Source organism: Triturus cristatus, chromosome 9 (assembly GCF_964204655.1).
Source record: "Triturus cristatus chromosome 9, aTriCri1.1, whole genome shotgun sequence".
NCBI lineage: Eukaryota > Metazoa > Chordata > Amphibia > Caudata > Salamandridae > Triturus > Triturus cristatus.
Genome location: NC_140592.1, coordinates 59,363,085 through 59,383,388, shown reverse-complemented (window position 1 = coordinate 59,383,388; position 20,304 = coordinate 59,363,085). Strand labels below are relative to the sequence as shown.

Below are 20,304 nucleotides of genomic sequence, written 5' to 3'. Positions count from 1 at the left end.
CAGGGTAAGACCAGATTTTCCCAGTTCTTAATTTTGGCACTGCCCCATATTTACACCAGCCTTCTAAATATGGGGCAGCGTCAAAATCAATGGGTGTTGCGGTGGAACACCCACCGCAACACCCACTGCCCAACCCCTTTCATGTTAAGTATAGCGTGAAAGGGGGCCCCTATTTACAAGGCAGCGTTCAGCTACATTAAGTGGCTTAACGCTGCCTTGTAAATTAGGCAAAGCCCCTATCGCCACAGGAACTTCGATAAAAGTGACGTTGTGGTGGCGATAGGGGCTTGTAAATATGCCCCTTTGTGCCTTCACTCTCGTTCAGAAGCTGTACTCCCTGTATTCCACTGCTGCTCTGACAGGTTCTCACAGAGCCCAGCCAGAACACTACTTAAATTCCTTTATGATGTAACAACAGTGAGTTACAAGATCAGTGACCCACCGTTGCTACATCACAGCAGTGAGTTATCAGATTTAGAATCTGACATTCATAATAATGGCTTTCAGTGAGCGCCATGCATAACATAACATATTATGAATATGGAATGCTCCTGCTCACCGCCTTGTCAATGATACGTGGGATGCCACATGGGCCGATTATATCACCTAGGATTTATGCATTCTGCAGATAGCACCTTTGGTCACTGATGGGGCACCTTCTCTCACCAGCAGACTGACAATACTCAGCTATACTGCCAACTACCTGGAGATACTTGACTACCCAATACCATTAGCATATCTCAAGGACAATGGCAAAATGATTGAATTTTTTATGTGTTACTAGAGAGTTACCTTTCTTGATGTGAGACAGTATTTGTCCTATGTTGTGTTCTTTTCCAAGGCCATGCCCCTTAGGTTGCTCAGACACCCTAGCAGTAAAGCTAACCATTTATCCCTCCTTCAGACTTTAGACCTCTCCTAACTGTGCTCTTTTCCCACATTGATGGAGGCAATGAACATCTTGAAAAGCTCTCTAGGCTGTGGTGTTTTCAAAAAGTAATGGAGGCAATGCACTTAAGTAAATACCATCTACACTTTGGTACTTTCCTGAAGTGACTGAGGCTGTGTATGTAAGGAACAGCCCTGTAGGATGTGGTCTTTTCCCCCACCAAGGCAGCAACAACTAAAGGCATAGGCCATTTTCAATTGTGATGGAGGCAGGTCACCTCTTGAATAGTTCTCTCGGATGTGGTCCTTGCAAATAGAGATTCCATCGATGAACACAAGAAACAGTTCTTAAGGCTGTGTTGTTTTCATATTAAAGGAGGAAACACACTCCTCCAACTCCTCTAGGCTGTGGTCTTTTCCAGTAGTGATGGAGGCGATAGCCCGCAGGAACGGACCTCGTAGGCTGAGGTCTTTCCCCCATATTGTGAGAAGCAGTGCAGCTCTTGACCCCCAGGCTCTGGTGTTTTCAATATTGAATAAAGCAGTGCAGTTCCTGAACCCCTTCACTGTAGTCTTTTCATATCTTAAGAGAAGCAGTGCAGTTCTGAACCCCCTTGGCTGTGGTCTTTCCCCACACTGACAGAAGTCATGCAGTTCTGAACTCCCTCCCTCCCACCCTCGACTGCGGTCTTCTACCACATTGAGAGAAGATGTGCAGTTCCTGAACTCCCTCGGCTGTGGTCTTTTCCTACATTGAGAGAAGTCGCGCAGTTCTGAACCCCCTCCGTCCCCCTGTGGCTGTGGTCTTTTCTTGTATTGAGAGAAGCAGTGCAGTTCTTGAACCCCCTTGGTTATGGCCTTTCCCCACATCGAGAGAAGTCGCACAGTTCCTGAACTCCCTTGGCTGCGTTCTTTTCCCACATTAGAGAGAAGCCGTGCCGTTCTTGAACCCCCTCGGCTGCGGTCTTTTACCACATTGAAAGAAGCCGCACAGTTCCTGAACCCCTTGGTTGTGGACTTCTGCCATATTGAGAGAAGCACCACAGTTCTTGAACCCCCCCCCCCCCTGGTTGTGGTCTTTTCCCACATTGAGAGAAGCTGCACAGTTCTTGAGCCCCCTCGGCTGCGGTCTTTTCCCACATTGAAAGAAGCCACACAGTTCCTGAACCCCCTTGGCTGCTGTCTTCTCCTGTTTTGAGAGAAGCACCCCAGCTCTTGAACCCCTCTTGAATGTGGTCTTTGCCCACATTGAGAGAAGCCGCACAGTTCTTGACCCCCCTCCTTGGTTGTGGTCTTTTCCCACAATCAGAGAAGCAGTTCAGCTCCTGAACCCCCTCGGCTGCGGTCTTTTCCCACAATGAGAGAAGCCGCACAGTTCCCAAACCCCTTTGTTGTGGACTTCTCCCCTATTGAGAGAAGCACCACAGTTCTTGACCCCCCCCCTTGGTTGTGGACTTCTCTCCTATTGAGAGAAGCACCAGAGTTCTTGACCCCCCCCCCCCCTTGCTTGTGGTCTTTTCCCACATTGAGAGAAGCTGTTCAGCCCCTGAACCCCTCGACTGCGGTCTTTTCGCACAATGAGAGAAGCCGCACAGTTCTTGAACCCCCTCGGCTGCGGTCTTTTCCCACATTGAGAGAAGCCGCACAGTTCTTGAACCCCCTTGGTTGTGGTCTTTTCCCACATTGAGAGAAGCCGCACAGTTCCTGAACCCCCTCGACTGTGGTCTTTTCCCACATTGAAAGAAGCTGCACAGTTCCTGAACCCCCTTGGCTGCAGTCTTCTCACGTATTGAGAGAAGCACCACAGTTCTTGAACCCCCCTTGTTAGTGGTCTTTTTCCACATTGAGGGAAGCTGCACAGTTTCTGAACTTCCGCAGCTGTGGTCTTTTCCCACATTGAGAGAAGCCTCACAGTTCCTGAACCCCTTAGTTGTGGACTTCTCCCATATTGAGAGAAGCACCACAGTTCTTGCACCCCCCTAGGATGTGGTCTTTTCACACATTGAGAGAAGACGCACAGTTCCTGAACTCCCCTTGGTTGTGGTATTTTTCCACATTGAGAGAAGCCGCACAGTTCCTGAACCCCCCCTTGGTTGTGGTATTTTTCCACATTGGAAGGTAGCCGTGAAGTTTCTGAACCTCCTCAGTGGCGGTATTTTCTCGCATTGAGAGAAGCTGCGCAGTTCCTGAACTCCCCTTGGCTTTGGTCTTCTCCCACAAGGAGAGAAGCCGTACAGTTCCTGAACCCCTATGGTTGTGGACTTCTCCCACATTGAGAGAAGCAGTGCAGCTCCTGAACCCCCTTGGCTGCGGTCTTTTACCACATTGAGAGAAGCCGCACAGTTCCTGAACCCCTTGGTTGTGGACTTCTGCCATATTGAGAGAAGCACCACAGCTCTTGAACCCCCCCCCCCCCCTGGTTGTGGTCTTTTCCCACATTGAGAGAAGCTGCACAGTTCTTGAGCCCCCTCGGCTGCGGTCTTTTCCCACATTGAAAGAAGCCACACAGTTCCTGAACCCCCTTGGCTGCTGTCTTCTCCTGTTTTGAGAGAAGCACCCCAGCTCTTGAACCCCTCTTGAATGTGGTCTTTGCCCACATTGAGAGAAGCCGCACAGTTCTTGACCCCCCCCCTTGGTTGTGGTCTTTTCCCACATTGAGAGAAGCAGTTCAGCTCCTGAACCCCCTCGGCTGCGGTCTTTTCCCACAATGAGAGAAGCCGCACAGTTCCTGAACCACCCCTTGGTTGTGGTCTTTTCCCACATTGAAAGAAGCCGCACAGTTCCTGAACCCCCTTGGCTGCTGTCTTCTCCTGTTTTGAAAAAGGCACCCCAGCTCTTGAACCCCCCTTGAATGTGGTCTTTGCCCACATTGAGAGAAGCCGCACAGTTCTTGAACCCCCCTTAGTTGTAGTCTTTTCCCATATTGGCAGAAGTCATGCAGTTCTGAACCCCCATGGCTGCGGTGTTTTCCCACATTGAGAGATGCACCACAGTTCTTGTACCCCTTGGTTGTGGACTTCTCCCCTATTGAGAGAAGCACTACAGTTCTTGAACCCCCTCTTGGTTGTAGTCTTTTCCCACATTGGAGAGAAGCCATGCAGTTCCTGAACCCCCTCGGCGCCTGTATTTTCTCAAATTGAGAGAAGCTGCGCAGTTCCTGAACCTCCCCCCACTGCATTCTCCCCCCCCCCCCCCCCCCCGGTTGTGGTCTTTACCCACATTGACAGTTCTGAACCCCCTTTCGCCCCCCGTCGGTTGTGGTCTGACTCTTTTCCCACACTGAGAGAAGCAGTGCAGCTCCTAAACCCCCTTGTCTGTGGTCTTTTTCCCCCAAACTAATACAGGCATTGTACTAATTGGTGGTTAAGTCAGTTATTCACTTCTCTACTTCTCTCTTTAAATTCAATTCTTCATTCAACTCCCTTGTTAGTTGCTTAAACCAGGGAATAATATATGTCCAATGTTATCTAGCTGCCAATTATCAAAAAACAAGAATTAATGCCTATGGAAGGACACATACAGTGAATATACATATGTTTGAGAGATGATTGAAAACAGACCAAACAACAAACTATACATCTGCCTCACAGTTCCCTCAGTGTGTGGGTTTAGCATCCGGTGTGTGCACGGCTCCATACCTAAATACCCAGTTTAATGTTGGGAGGTACGTAAAGCAGACTTTGAACCTGTGTGGGGCGTGTTGTTTCAAAGGTGGCAGCTGAGTGGTGAGTAGTACTGTACAGGGAACAATAAAGTTGGCTTTCTTTCTTCTCATTTTATTAATGTATGCGTTTAATCAATCAATCAGAACATTTGTAAAGCGCACTACTTACCCGTGAGGGTCTCAAGGCGCTGGGGGGTGGAGGGGGAGTGCTGCTACTGCTCGAAAAGCCAGGTCTTGAGGAGTCTTCTGAGGGTTAGGAGGTCCTGGGTCTGCCGTAGGGGGATGGGAATGGTGTTCCAGGTCTTCCCGGTGAGGTGGGAGAACGATCTGCCGCCGGAGGTCGCTCTTCGGATGCGGGGAATGTACTCTTCCTGAGGTAGTAAACTAGGCGTTACAGAGTGATAAGAAATTGGACCAACCGAACTTTGGGGAATACATACCTTTAACAAAAGACTAATGGAAACAGTGGCTCTTTCATCAGGCAGAGACCAATTAAACAGTGGGCGGGTCCTGAGCGCAGAAGGGCGGGCATTCCTTTTGAGACGACCGGCCTCATAAAGACGAGTACAGAATCTTTAGGTGAAGGTGGTGTCTAAATGCTGAGAATGGCAAAGGGTGGGTCTGTCCTTTAGAATGCCAGCAGTGGGTGCAAGTGATTCAGAATCCCACCCATTGCTCCTCCCCACCTCATTGTCTCCTTCTTCCTGCAGGAGCTCAGGAAATCAGGTGAAAAGAAAGGCAGGAACCTTCAGCCGCTGGTGTTTAGCGGGGACTTATCCTCTCGAAAGGGCAGCATGACCTGGCTGCATTCATCTTCTTCACGTGTCGGGCACCACAAGTTCCGCTTTGAGGAGCATCAGGCTTCACAATCCAGGCTTAGATGTCAGTAGCCTTAGCACCCAAAGGTTCATATTTGTTGTTGTTCTGCTGCAATGAACACAAGTCTGCCTGGAAGGGACTGCTAATATATTTGTCAGAAGCAAGAAATACAAGCAGTTTCTCTGGCAATGGTTGGGTTGTAGGTTTGTTGCCATTGTTGAGTTGACCAATGGCAAGGAGACGGTGCAAGTTCCTAAACTGTTCAGCAAAGTTTAAGGGCTCTAAACACACCAAGGCATTGCAAGGCTGCTTCATCAGTAGAAGAAGAACCAGGACTTGGTGGGAATAATAAAAACGAATCTACGCAATTTGCAACAAATATATGCAAAGGAAAATGCTGTTATGAGCGCCGGCTTCTCTGAGAAACACAATAGAGGTCTCTTATGTTCTATGGCTGGAACTCTCCCCTCCCCCACCAGCCTAATTGCCCCAAGGAATGATGTCTTCTAAGAACAGATGTAAATTACATGAAGCTGTGGGCTCAAATTGTCTATGCATAATGGAAGCCAGATCACATTGGGATCTCGGGGACAAGGAGCCTTCCAAGCCTGGTGCTAGCATATGGTTAACTGCCTCATTAAATTAAAAAAAGGTTCTCCAAGGTCTGCTGAGGTAATCTGCTAAATCTAGCATGCAAGAAATGTCTTTGCTGCCAATGCAGCTAAGTGAGACATGAAACACCTCTTGGTGCAGACCACGAAAGGTTTGTGCTGCGAACTGTCAATCTCCCATTAATTTATGCAAAGCCGGCTTAACTGGGGCAGAACTGCACAAAGACCCATTGGATTGGACAAGAGTTAAACCAACTTTGGTGGCCTGACATGGATTTGCATCAAATCCTTGTGCCAAATCAAACAGACGCAATCTGTATATTGTGTGCTGTACCTATGCATAACGTATGTAATTTAGGAGAAAGTACACATTTTACATGGCTTACGCTTGTGCAGGGGCCTGTGCGCTGGAAGTTGTACTGGAGGATGTCCCTTGAAAACAAATCCCATGCCAGATGCTGCTCATTGGCCTTTGTGCCGCATTCTAACGCTGAGAGCCACACTGCGGGTACGCTGATGATGTCATTGACGCATCACCCTTTGTCAATCTGACACTGCTCAATTTTTTTAATCATTTGGATAATCTTGTTCATTGACTTGCTTATGCAGGACTTTCTAAAGCGTGTACCTGCCTGCACGGGCGATGCAACACTGTACATTAAAGCGGGAAAAAAGCAAAACAGTCAATGAACTTATGGTCAGCAGTAAATGGCATAAAGGATAAATCTGGTGGAGCCAAGTGTATAATGCTTTGAAAAGCGAAAGGTGGGAGAGGTTTGGGTCAGATCCTCAGGACACTTGCAATGAAAGGAGACCGGAATTGTGATGCAACCTGTTTCAGTGGTGGTAAGTCCTTGCAAGCGGATGGACATGAAAAAGTGGTGGAGTGGTCTGCTTTCTTTCAACACCTAGCTGCATAGCTGGAGCTGTGTGAGGCAGCCTGCACACTCAATGACAATGAACAGCTCTATAAAGTGGTTCTGGGAAAGCCAGGAATCAATCAATCGATTAAGTAGTATTTGTAAAGCGCTATTTATCCCCCCGGGGGGGCGGGGGGGGGGTGGGGTATACAGGTGCTGTTCTGCAGGTCATAGTCGAACAGTCAGGTCTTGGTTCCTTCCTGAAGTAGTTGAGCGAGAGTGAGATGCAAAGGTGGAGAGAGAGGGTGTTCCATGTTTTTGGCGGCGAGGTGAGAGAATGAGCGTCCTTCAGTGCTGCTGTGGTGGATGCGTGTCGTGTGTGCGAGGGCGAGGCTTGCAAAACGCTGGTTTCTGGTGGGTTGGTAGAAGCAGTGGCGGTCCCTCCGCTAAGGCGGAGGAGCGTTGCCCTACTGAACAAAAGGGAAAATAAAATGATAGTGACCTATTTTTATTATTATTATTTTTGTTTTCCAATTGCAGTCAGTGGCTCTCGAGGGGGGAGGGCAGGGATGGCCAGAGCAGGGAGAGGAGTGGTTTGCACTCCTTAGGTGTGCATGACTGCTTGACCGGCCCTCGACGGAGAAGAGGCGGCGGCCGGGCGTTAAAGGTGAGTGTTTTTTTTCTTTATTAGTCCGCCTCCCACCACCCGCCACCCCCATCTTCACTGCCTCACCACCCGGGTCTGGTAGCAGCCGCTACTGGGTGGAAGGTCAACCAGTGGTTCATGTAGTGTGGTCCGATGTTGCGGAGGGCTTTGTACGTGTGGGTCAGGAGCAGCAGTAAAGAGAACACTGGGGCATATTAGCATCAACTTGCGATAATTATCGCAAACCACGCTCAGCACGATTTTTTTTATCGCCTCCTATCTCTGGATTCTATCGCAGAGATAACACAGTATTACCAACGTTTATCTCCACGGCGATTAAAATCCAGCGATAGCGGCGAATCCCATCTTTAACGTGAGATTTCCAGCGATAAAAATCCTATCGCTAAGGAAAATCTTGCTAATAGGCAGGCGGGGACTTAGCCGTAGGATCCACCTCCCATTGACTATTATGGCTAAGTCAGGTGTAAAATCCTGGCGCTAATCGCTGTTAGCGCACATTTTTTTTATCGTGCGGCGGGTATTGCTAATAGGCGATAGCTGTGTTAGCGACTGCTTTCAGTCACTATCAGTTTGGCTACGCCCACTTTGCATGTAATTAGCGATAAATATCGCTGACATGTAAAGCGGGCCCCAAACCGGTCGCTATCGCCTGGAAGCTGTCGCTAACTGCTGTTAGCGACAGCTTGGTAATTGGGCAATAAAAAAGTCGCCGCTTTATTGCCAAAAAGTGCAACTAAAAAGGCGATCTAGCCCTTGCTAATATGCCCCACTATTACCAATAATATGGCAACAACCATGAAAGACCTTGAATGAGTGAAATGTGGCAGGGCACCCCTACCCAACTATGATGTAAAACTGCATAACAAGTCTTGAATGTCCTTTGTAACTGTGAATTAATGATACAGACAGCTGCTATCTCTGACGTAATGGGATAAGTGTTCAAGATCATCTGGGAATTGTAAGATACACCACTACTTTAATCAAATTACTCTTCTAAAGTAGTAATGTTGAGTTAACATGAAAATATTAGTTAAAAAATATATAAAATAGGGGAAAAAGAAACAATTCAACTTCTGGATGTAAATGTTTGCTGTGTGTGGCATAATAGGAGGAGTTGTCAATGTGTGGAATATGTCACATTTGCTATGTGCAGTAGCGCTATCAATCGTGTACCTATATGAGTTGAAGAAAAAAAGGACTCACACAGAGTGCTGTTAGGTCCAGTGGAGTGATGCACAATGCTTTGTTCTCGGGTCACAAATGTATGATGAAAGTCTCAATCAGCCCCACAATTCAACGCTGATGAGTTTGTTGTGCTAAATATCCTTGCAGGTGTTTCTGAAAGACAAAGCCTTTGAGAAGATTGTGTGTTGGGCAGACAATTCAAAGCTTATCAAAGTTCCTAAATGGATCAGTGCTAAAGACCCCTTGAAATGAGAATGATGTCACAATAAGTCTTAGAGGCAAAGCAGACATCTAAGGGACATTCTGCAAGGCCTGTTTTTTGTGATTGTTGGAGACACAGAACCACGGAAAGATAACAATTATTTTCTACAAAAAATGGTCCCTCTAAAAATAACCTGTGACATAATTTCTTTTAATCCACTTTACCCTACTCAGTGTTAGACATAATATGACTTAGGAGTAATCCTGGGCACAATACTCCGCTACGCCAGCAGAGTATGAAAAAACTCCGACTCCATGGCGTAGCGGAGTTTTCCCTGCCACCCACCCCGCTTTCTGGCTTACCTGGTCACGCCGGTGATTCCTTTCCCTGCTCGGGCTGTCCTCCTCCTCCTGGCAGTCTAAAGGTCTCTCCACTCCAGGCTCGTCTGACTCCCCTGACGCTCCACGTCACTCTTGGGAAGACTGTTCATCCGCGCGCATGCGCAACCCTTGGGAAGACTACGCATGCACATGCATGCGCAGTCCTCCCAAGAGTGACGTTGAGCATAGGTGAGTCAGACGAGCCTGGAGTGGAGAGAGGGGACAGCCAGGATGACAGCCCAGTCGGGGCATGGGAGCACTGGAGAAACCAGGTACGTTTACAGCGGCCTCGGGGTGGGTGGCAGCAGGGGGCGGTGCAGAGCGGAATTCCATGGAGTATTTAGCCAACTTTGTGGAATTCCGCAAAGTGGCACTCAGCCAACTCCGCCCACCCTTACTTAAGAGATTGGGTACTCAAGGGCCCCAGGAACTACCTGAGTGACTTTGTCTTCAACCAAAAGTGGAACGGCACTATGTTCCAGGCAGAGTTGAGCTGAGATCCCATTGACATGTGCCCCTTTTCCTCTTTTGATGGCTCTTGTCCTCTTCCTCTTGTGCAATCTTACAAAACATGTGCACATGTGTTCAGCGTATTGCCCTTGTGCTTCACGGGTGTAGCCATTCCAAGCTACCCATACTGAGTAATTTGCACAAGGACCCAGGTGGGTGGTTGACTCAATATCCGCTTACACAGAGACTTAGAAGAATCCCAGCAGGTCTTTTTGGAGAACTGTACTAGCGCCCTATAACTCTTGCAAGCATATATCATTTTACAGTATGCTAATGTCATTTCTACTCAATGAACTCCTGATTGGTCATCGATGGGTTGGCTCCCAGTCTACCATGAATCATGCTCCTTCCTTCCACAATGTCGTTCTTGTGTTTCTCCCTACTGCTATGTTCAGTGCTCCGCTGCTCCCCAGTTTAGTTTGGGCACACATGATACTTACATGCGTGACAATACACCTTCAGTCTCAGCTCAACTCTGCAGCACAGCTCTGAATAACTACATGCCTTACTGGCCAAACCATGCTGTAATTGACATGTTACTGAAAGATTCATGAAGTAGGCCTTCATCAGGACATGTACTATTCCATGCGTGGTGGGAATGAAAGGAAACCAACCTGTGTATTGTGGGGAAAGGTGTGTAAAGATGTGAGCTTATGCTTAAGGCTCAGTGTGGTAATTACATAGCAATGCCAAAAGCTGGGTAAATCGAAAAATTGTGTTTAAGAAGTGTGTAGAAGGAGCTCTGTTGAGATGGAACTAACATGTTTCGCCCGCGTGGGGAGTGGCCAAATGGTTTCTCAGACAAGCTAAAAATAAACTATGGGCTGGAGTGCATTTAATTTACAGTAAGTGAGCTTAACTCAAGCATTTCCAGTTACTATGGTTATGCTAAGTGAGACACCCTACACAGTGTGGACATGCAAAGACGTGGGTTCCTAGTTCCTTGTGCCACAGGAACTCAAGCACTCCATGACTAACAATGCTAGATAACGCCTGTTGCCGCTTGACTAGTAGTTTGAATTGGACGATCCCTTTTCGGCCCGGGACGACAGTGCTTTGCACATGGCTGGCTCTTCATGAGTTAAAATGATGGGCAGAAGTGCAGACAGAGTAAACTACCAGTGATTCAGAATGATTCAAGCATTTCCACTCATCACCTTTTTGCATCTTAAGTGTATTCTGTGAGTAGCCACATGAGATTTTGAGATCTGATGTTTCGTCCATAAAGAGCTCTTTGATCCCAATTACATAATTCATAATTATTACAAGAGATGCTGAAACATTAATGGGCAATTACTGCTACACAATTATATATTTTCAAGTGCGATGAATTAGTAATAAAGTGGTACCATCTATCTCCCGTTAATATTTCATGGGAACAAAAGTCTACAAGCAAAAACCAGAAAGTCCATCTGATGGACCAGAACAGCACACTTGAAGGCACAATGAGATTATTAATAATAATATAGATTTTATTCCTTTAACAAATTGCATACTTCAGCACATCTTTTTCACTATAAGGTTATAAGGATACACTACTGAACTGCCATACAATTTAGCAGACAATATAGTTGATTAAAGAACTCGAAAAAGTGAAGAATATCCCGAAAGTTTAAAGTTAGCAGAATGGTGTAAAATACAAAAGGATAAGATTAAGTGTATAAAACCCTGGAGAGCAGGCCTATGCAACACAAACTCAGAGGCCGGCTTCCATTTCTAAGATAATATAAAGTGTCCGACGACTATTGCTCTGTAACAGATGTGATGGATATCAGAAGAGGTATACCCAACAACTGGTCTCTCAGTACTAATCCCCTAAAGCCATTTTATGTCTTGGCTGGAAAGAAATTTCTCGTTCCTTCAAATGAATCTACGGGCATTTACCGCAGCATGGCACCTTGGAGACTAGATCTTCACTCTGGCGAGTCCCTGAAGAAGTCATTAACTCTGGTAATTTACTGTAAACCTGGTTTTCGCAAACCCTGCAAACATCTGGGACTCCTCGTATAATCCAGTGTTTTTCCTTCATTCGTAAAGTGCTCTCTGTAGAGTGACCAACTCCTTTCAACAGTCTGTGCACGGTCCTCGCCGTTTACGATTAAAGGGAAAGGGGATCTGCAGTGTCGTTGATTCTAAATTCAAGAAAAGTGCTTGGATATTCAGCCCTCAAGACAAAATAGTAATTTACCTTCAGGAGCACTCCCCGGGGGATTTAAAAAAATGTGCCTTTAGCAGTAATTCCTCGCCACCACTGGGTGGCACCTTCCCTCTACCTATCTTTATGGAAGTGCCTCCAGCCTTGTGCAAACTCTGCCACTACAACTACCCAGAACAATTAGATGCCTTTAAATCAAAACAACGGGGCAGATTTACAAGCCCCTTGCGCCTCTTTTACGCCGCCGTTGCGTCACTTTTGTGACGCAGCGGCGGCGTAAAGCCAGCGCCATGCTGCGGGGTATTTACAATGTGACGCATCTGGGAGATGCGTCACGTTGTAAAGCCCTGCGCCACATGTAGGCGTTCCGGTGCAGGGGGGGGGGCGTTCCGGCACAGGAACGCCTCCTAAAAGATTTCACTCAGTCACTTTTAAGGCCATGCTGCGTCAAAACCCTGCGCCTGCTTGAAGCAGGCGTAAGGATTGACGCAGCATGTTAGAGATAGGGCATCCACGAGCCTTGCTGGAGCTGCGTCGCGCTTGCGACGCAACTCCACCAATGCGCCACCTTTCCGACGGGGGATGCGTCACGCATCTGCCCATCCGACCGCCACGGTGCGCCGCATTGTAAATGCGGCGCATCAGTGGTGGCGCACGGGTGGGCAGATGCGTCGCAACTCTTCTGGCGCATCTCTGCTGATTAGCAGAGTTGCGCCAGACGTCATAAATCTGCCCCAACATGTTTAACAGTTGCCAGGAGTCATTTTGAACAAGTGTGCATAGAAAGATGCACAATGTGGGGAAATATGCTGCCAGCTGTACTTGCTGCACGACTCGCAAGAGAAATGAGAGCATCCAGGGCAGTGCGCATTTAGTCACGTTCATCTTTCAATAATCAGCACACAATAATCTGGAGTTGTACTGAGCCCTCAACTAGTCCAAGAGAATCAGAATGTCATTGGTCCTTAGTACAAAGGTTAATACTAGTGTCTTCTTCTCGGGTGTCCAGGGAGGCTGGTCAGCTCCATGAAAAGGCTGAGGCCAAACGTGCTGAATGTTCACTATACGAGAACCTTAAACATTTGTTTGAGTTTCTCTGCAACCTTAACCAAGAAGGCCGGCTTGATGTACTTCCCAGGATGTATCAAAAGGCGAGGGACAGAGGGCGCTTAGAGGTCCAGCATACGAGCCCCCAGGGGATCAACCAAACAAAATGGTATGCAGTTCCTGAGAGAGAAAAGGAGAGAAGGGGAAGAGGCTGGGTCGGTCTACTACCCTGACCCTGTAGTAGAGACAGGGTGTCTCCCAATTTGGTAAATGGGGCCGTCACACTCCCCGCTGGGTGTCATGCTTCATCATAGGGCTTGCTCCTCATCAGGCCAGCGCTGCAATGCCTGACAGGCTCAATATGAGGCGCTCTTTGTCGGAGATCTATTTGTCCCAGATCGTCGGGTGCAGTGTGGGTATAGTGCCTTGTGGTGTAGATGTGAGTGAGTGTGGGGAAGGCTAAAATGGGGTTCAGTGGTGCTCCAAATCCAATTTAATCAGCGAGCCACTGGTCCCAATTAAACTCAGAAAGTGTGAGCCACCGCTGACATAATGTCCAGTAGTGGCTACGAATTGGTGGTCGACATGTTTCTTGCCTGTTGTGTCTGGGGGATCACGTGGCGATTCTTCAGGACCAATCAATGTATACTATCTACACAGTGTGTGGTTCACTATTAGTATCACCTGTAAACAAAACACTCAAAGCAACCTAACAATGAGGTAGCTTATTTTGTAGGCCAACCCCATTTTACCAAATACCTAGCTCCTTTGAAACATAGGCGGAGGGTCCGATAATAATATTAACGTTGGTTCAGCAGTGGCTGTTTCACCCGGAACCTTCCCCGCACCCCTTCTCTCCTTTTCTCTCTAAGGAACTGCATACCATTTTGTTTGCGTAATTCCCAGGATGACAACATTTTGAAGGAAGTGCCTATTGTGGTAGAGGTTGGAAAAATAGCGCCATAATCAAGATGGTGGGGGCTGTCGAGCTGCAGCTACAGTCCACATCCGAATTGTGGATGGTGGAATCAGAAAACCTCTGGGGACCGACTCACAAAGTATTTATGATTATGTGAATGACAGGAGCACTCTTTTACGTACTCTTACATGCCATTGTAAATCAGCTACCATATGTCAACTACCTTTTTACTAAAAATGCAAAGATGGCGCAGCTCTTTCCATGTATGCTATTTCAATATAAATATTCTCCGACTATTCCAAGTTTATTTCCATTTTAGATGTTCTGGGACCAGTTCACAAAGGCATTTAAAGTGTACGTAAAGGAGTACTACAGGTGTTCTACTTTACGTACACCAAAATGCCTTTAAGAATATGTCCCCCAAGTCTGCTGCTTCCACCATTGACAATCCCCCATTCTATACTTGCCCACAATGTGTAATTTACAGCACACCACAACTCCCTGTGACCCCGTAGCAGATGCCTCATCTGGGAAACGTCGGGAGCACACCTGAATGGCGAATATGTAGCGCTTTCTACATAACTGGACAAGAAGAGGGCGAGAAACCTTGCATTCAGTTCTGCGGCCTAGGACGGATGAGCATCGGCACTTCCGCTGCAGACCCCAGGAGTGAACGAGATGTGTGGCAGCATGGCCATGTGACCACACTCAACGCCCCTTCCCTTGTGCTAGCCAGCCGCGGCCGCTGCAGGTAAGAGCGGTGGGGCGGCGGGGCCATCTGGGGGGGATTTCGAGAGACGACCACAAGGGAAAATTACATCCGCGGCTGGTGCTAGCCACCTTGCTCGCCCCACTCAGCCCAGCACTTTCAGAATACCTACAAATAAAAATGTGAGCGCATCATCGGCAGCTGTGGTTGAAGATGTCAGAAGCTTTTCAGCTTTAATGAGATCTCCAAATTACTGCATTCTGCCTCCGCCATGTTACTGCCGCCTTAAAAAATCATGGTGAAAAAACAGAATGGGAACTGGGGAGGGCTGAGAAGAGCGCAGCAGGTTGAAATCAATATAATTCCTCCTGGCTGTCCTCTGTGTCTGCTGCTGCTTCAGGGAATCTTTCAACTAAGCTGCAGAAATAGGGAGTGTCGGCTGCACCGCGGGCGGGCACCCTGCCACCCTGGAGCAGAAGAAAGGGAGTGCTTCAAGAGAGCAGCAGGCAAGGCCAGGGGTATAAATAGCAGCTCATATTGTGTCTGAGCTTCCCAGAATCTGCTTTGTCCAATTACACTGATCTGATGGTATTTGAGAGCTCGATTCACAAAACACTCTGCAGTGGTAAGGCAAAATTACCACAGCGAAGAAAGGGAATTTCCGGTCCTGTGTTTCTTGCATAATCTTTCAATCTCAAATTCTACACAATATTGTGTAAAATCTGCCTGATTTGCAGAAATATCCCTGGCACAAGGCTCACAACAGGGGTGGGAAACTAGGTGGTCAACAGGGAGTGGGAAACGGGAATGTTGGAAAACCCACAAACTCATAGTTTAGTCGATATTCCCAAAATTCCCACTATCTCTTCCTATCCTTTTTGCACACTTACGCATTGCCCCGAAAAGAACATTGGAGTGTGTAAATGGGGGTTACCAGAAGAAGAACTGATTTCCATGTGGAGAACATGAGGGAAGAAAAAGGGGAGAAGACACCACACTTACTCCTGCAGATTTTCTCTCTCGCGAGCAATGCACAGAATAACGGTCTAGGTGTGCACGAGTATACCTACACCTTTACGGCTCGCACATTTCATAGGTTTACTCTTTGGGGTTGTACAAACTCCCTAAATAATACATCGTGAAAAAACCTGTCTTCGGAACAGACTGGAAATTTACATGCACAAATTGGGCATTTTGTACACTCAAGTTTAACTTAGATGCAGTGACGGCTCCTCTGTGAAGGCGGAGAAGCGTCGCCTCACTGCTCTCTGCGTAGTGCAAAAAGGGAAATAAATTGACAATAACACAATGTTATTATCACTTTATTTTTCAGTGCTGAGCCAGGGCAGGGTGGGGCTGTGCTATCATGATGGACAGCAATAGTCCCTAGAGAAAGCGGAATGAAAATAACAATAAATAAGGACCCAATCAGTACTTATGTTTAGAGACTTGTCCAGCCGGACAGAGGTCAAGGATTTTACTGATATAGTGATAAGACCAAAATAACAAAGAGATTCACACAGTGGGTCACAAGCCTGTGTCCAGTACATACAACGAAACAAAGAGAACAGGAACCAGAGGTTCAGGCATGAAACAAGGTTTGTTACAAGTAGCGCAATTCAAGAATGAAACAACAAACAGTTCATTGAGCACCCTTATGTATCACAATTAGTATTTACAGCATATAGGGTGTTTACAAGTGTCGACGGCGTTTCGATCCTATTAGAAGAATACAAGGATCATCATCAGGACAACAATAATTATGCCTGTAAAGTATAACCTGAATAACCGCGGAGGCGGTCGGTTCAGCGGCGTTGTCGTTACTTGGAAGAAATTTCCGTAACGGGTGAGCTGTAGGCGAAGTAAGCCTGGTCTTGAGTTCTGGACAGTTAGGTCAGCAATACTCAAGGACATTCGTAAAAGTAATCAATGTCATGTAGATATTACGGGAATCCGGCGATGCGGGGAGCAGTGTTCCATGACGCGGGGAGCAGTGTTCCGTGACGGAACACTGCTCCCCGCATCGCCGGATTCCCGTAATATCTACATAACATTGATTACTTTTACGAATGTCCTTGAGTATTGCTGACCTAACTGTCCAGAACTCAAGACCAGGCTTACTTCGCCAACAGCTCACCCGTTACGGAAATTTCTTCCAAGTAACAACAAAGCCGCTGAACCGACCGCCTCCGCGGTTATTCAGGTTATACTTTACAGGCATAATTATTGTTGTCCTGATGATGATCCTTGTATTCTTGTAATAGGATCGAAACGCCGTCGACACTTGTAAACACCCTATATGCTGTAAATACTAATTGTGATACATAAGGGTGCTCAATGAACTGTTTGTTGTTTCATTCTTGAATTGCGCTACTTGTAACAAACCTTGTTTCATGCCTGAACCTCTGGTTCCTGTTCTCTTTGTTTCGTTGTATGTACTGGACACAGGCTTGTGTCCCACTGTGTGAATCTCTTTGTTATTTTTGTCTTATCACTATATCAGTAAAATCCTTGACCTCTGTCCGGCTGGACAAGTCTCTAAAAATAAATACTGATTGGGTCCTTATTTATTGTTATTTTCATTCCGCTTTCTCTAGGAACTATTGTTGTTTGAAATTACATAATTCCCAGGGTCCCTGGTCGACCTTTTATGGGTGATCTTGTTGTTATTAAATATCATGATGGACAGCAGCAGCCAAGAGGGAGGAGGAGTGGTGGGCACCATAAGTGCGTATGTCGGTTTGGCCGGCGGTCTTAGGGCGGCCAAACCGATGTGCACTTAGCAATTCTCCACCGGGCTGTGTTGCACAGTATGACAGCAGCATCATGATTGGCTTACGGGAGTCTGGGAGCCTGTGTTCTGCCGGGAGTCAGGAACAGAAGAGGACAGAGGAGAGGCGGTGACCGCACACAGGTAAGTGATCTTTTATTTTCACTTTCAACCCCCCCACCCGCTGCCTGACCACTTCTGGTTGCCAGCAGCCGCCACTGCTTAGATGTGCAAAATGCTTGGTAAAGTGGGCCTTATTTTTTTTAATATTTCCTCAAGGGAAATGGTTTGTCTTGCAACACTAATTTCTCTACAGTTTGACTTTAATAGAGATCCTTATGGTATTCTCACTAACACATCTCCTTTTTAGTTTCACGTTTATTATTGTAGAAACCTTATTTAGCTCAAAGATAACTTGCAACTATGTTTAAAAATGTAACTTACTCGCTGCATGTATAGCTAAATTAATAATCTAGCTGCAGCAGTGCATGCGTATTGTGCAGTGTTGGCTTCAGAGGCTGCCCCCAAAAACAGTTGTGATATGTGCTCAGGTTTTTCAGGGGGCCTAATGCCTCTGGGGAGATCTCGTACACCCCTCTAAAACAAGCCTTGTCTATTTCTAGCCATGCATTTGCTTGTGGGATGTTATGCGCGTGCTACACAGGTGCTTTTGCTTGTGGCATGTTATGCGCGTGCTATGCCAGTGCATTTGCTTGCGGGATGTTATGCGCATGCTATGCCGGTGCATTTGCTTGCGGGATGTTATGCGCGTGCTACACAGGTGCTTTTGCTTGCGGGATGTTATGCGCGTGCTACACAGGTGCTTTTGCTTGTGGGATGTTATGCGCGTGCTATGCCGGTGCATTTGCTTGCAGGATGTTATGCATTATGGGTCATACAGTCCCTACATTTGCTGGCGGGAGGGGGGGCAGAATTCTTATCTTTTCCCAGTCCCATGGCAGGGTAGGACAAGGGGCTCTGCACTCTTGAAATCCCAGTTTACGGGTATATATATAATATCCCTTCTGCGAGTGGCAGGCAAGCCACATAACATGCCCTTTATTTTATCAAAACACCCAATTATCATTTAAATAAGTTATGGAAACAACTTCTCAAGATCCAGACCTAAATAAACCCAAACAAAAACAGTATTCGCACAAACCAGTAAGCAGGGTTCCTATGGCAAGTCAGGCAACAAATACATTTCAGGAATGACAAATGTGTTTTTTTCTTCAAAGTGCTATGGTAGTGTTTCATGTTCTTCCTCCATATTGCTCTTAGTTTTCCTGTGTGTCAGTCTTTGTTGCTTTGAGTTAACGACTCACAAAGCTGGGTATTTTACTCCACAATCCAAAGCTAAATTTTCTTTGAGCACCTGGGTTAAGACCAGGTTCCGGAGATGCTTGGCAGTGCAAAACCATGAAATTCCTTCGCGTTGCGCCTTTCACCCGCCCCTTTTGTCAAGGCAGACAGGAGATGACAAGTACATTTTTCTAGATTATTGCAGTAGGCCATCCAAGCCCAGCAGCTGGACTTATTCACACCTCCTCACTGTATTTGCAACAGCAATTCTAAATAGTACTGAAGGCTAGGGTGGACTATGGACTCCTGCCCACACTAGAGAGTCTTTGATAGGTTCAATATGGTAACTATTGTCTCCTCTGTCCATATGATCTTCCTGGTTAGATGTGGCCTTCTTGTAGGACAGTGCAGAAGAAAGAGGAATGTTCAATTTTTGTATCTCATAGTTCAGGAAGCACTTTTCTCTGGTCCATGTTTTTCAGTGCTCCGAAAAGCCGCTGAATGCTTCTATAACAACAGAAGACAGACTTCTTAAGGATTCGGGCACACCGCTTCTCCCACAGTCGCCACTTGTCCCTCGGTCGCCACTTGTCCCGCGGTTGCCTCAGTGATCTTTTGTGCTAGCCAAGTTTCAATCTCTTTAAAGACGGCAGAGGAGACCTCGGGTAGCTCTTTGTGGAGGACATGAAAGCTGCCTTCGTACACCTGAAATCACAAACAGCGACACAATGAAAGAGACGGAGATGAAGCAATGGGAGGCACCAACAGAGATGTCACAAAGAATAATACAAAGGAACTTTAATGGTATTATATTATAAAAAGCCTCTGAAGTATGATATAATGCTCTAAGAAAAGGGGAAAGGAAGGAAAACATAATTTAGCCTATGCTTCAAGAAATTCTGCAGGGTGCAACAGGTAAGATTACATCATACATCATACCACCCTTAACACTATGAAAAAGATGACTATGAATGTGGTATTATTGATCGCTTGAGTGCGTATTGTTATTTAATTACGTTGTGCTTTATACGCTATAACTTATTGGTATAACTATTGTGAGGGCAGAAGCATTGAATTTTTGTTCTTGCCATGGTATGGGCCAGGCACCGAAACCAACCAGGTTTGGACCGCCAACCGCAGCTTTGTGCGGCCTTTTGGCATGCACAGAAGGCATTGGCCGCGTGGCCTGCCCTGCAGCCAGACCAGTGCCTAACACTCTATCGGTGGTCACAATTTGCTGGTCATGGTTTTTGCCTGTGTGCAGCAGGGGGTGACAGCTAGGACTGGCCCGCTCCTTAGCCCTGTGCCCAGCGCTTTGTGGGTGGCCAAGTCATCATGTGCATGGTTTTTGGGTTCCCCGCACGGCCTGGTCTGTGACCTGGCCTTGCATTTTTTAAAAAGATTTGTTGATGGTCTGAGAGTACTCCTTTTTGTGCTGGATCAGATATCTGTTGGCAGTAAAAATGCAACATAGACCCAATGTAAAAACCCAGGATTGTTCAACATTCTTACAGCAGCAACCCTCTAAGGGAGTCCGGGTTTCATATTCTAAAAGGAGAAATCCAGAATTGTTCCTTCGAGATAGATGGAATTCCTAGGCTTCAAAACAGAATTGC

The 20,304-nt window shown here is 46.8% G+C and overlaps 1 protein-coding gene across 1 annotated transcript in view; it reads right to left on the bottom strand.

Moving 5' to 3' along the window:
• Positions 1-17,749: 17,749 nt before the first annotated feature.
• MGLL (monoglyceride lipase) overlaps positions 17,750-20,304 on the bottom strand; it is a 432,734-nt gene continuing 430,179 nt past the window's right edge. The window contains exon 8 of the mRNA XM_085624403.1: positions 17,750-19,393. Coding sequence (XP_085480529.1) covers positions 19,220-19,393 — 174 coding nt within the window. The 3' untranslated portion in view covers positions 17,750-19,219. The remainder of the gene's footprint in view (positions 19,394-20,304) is intronic.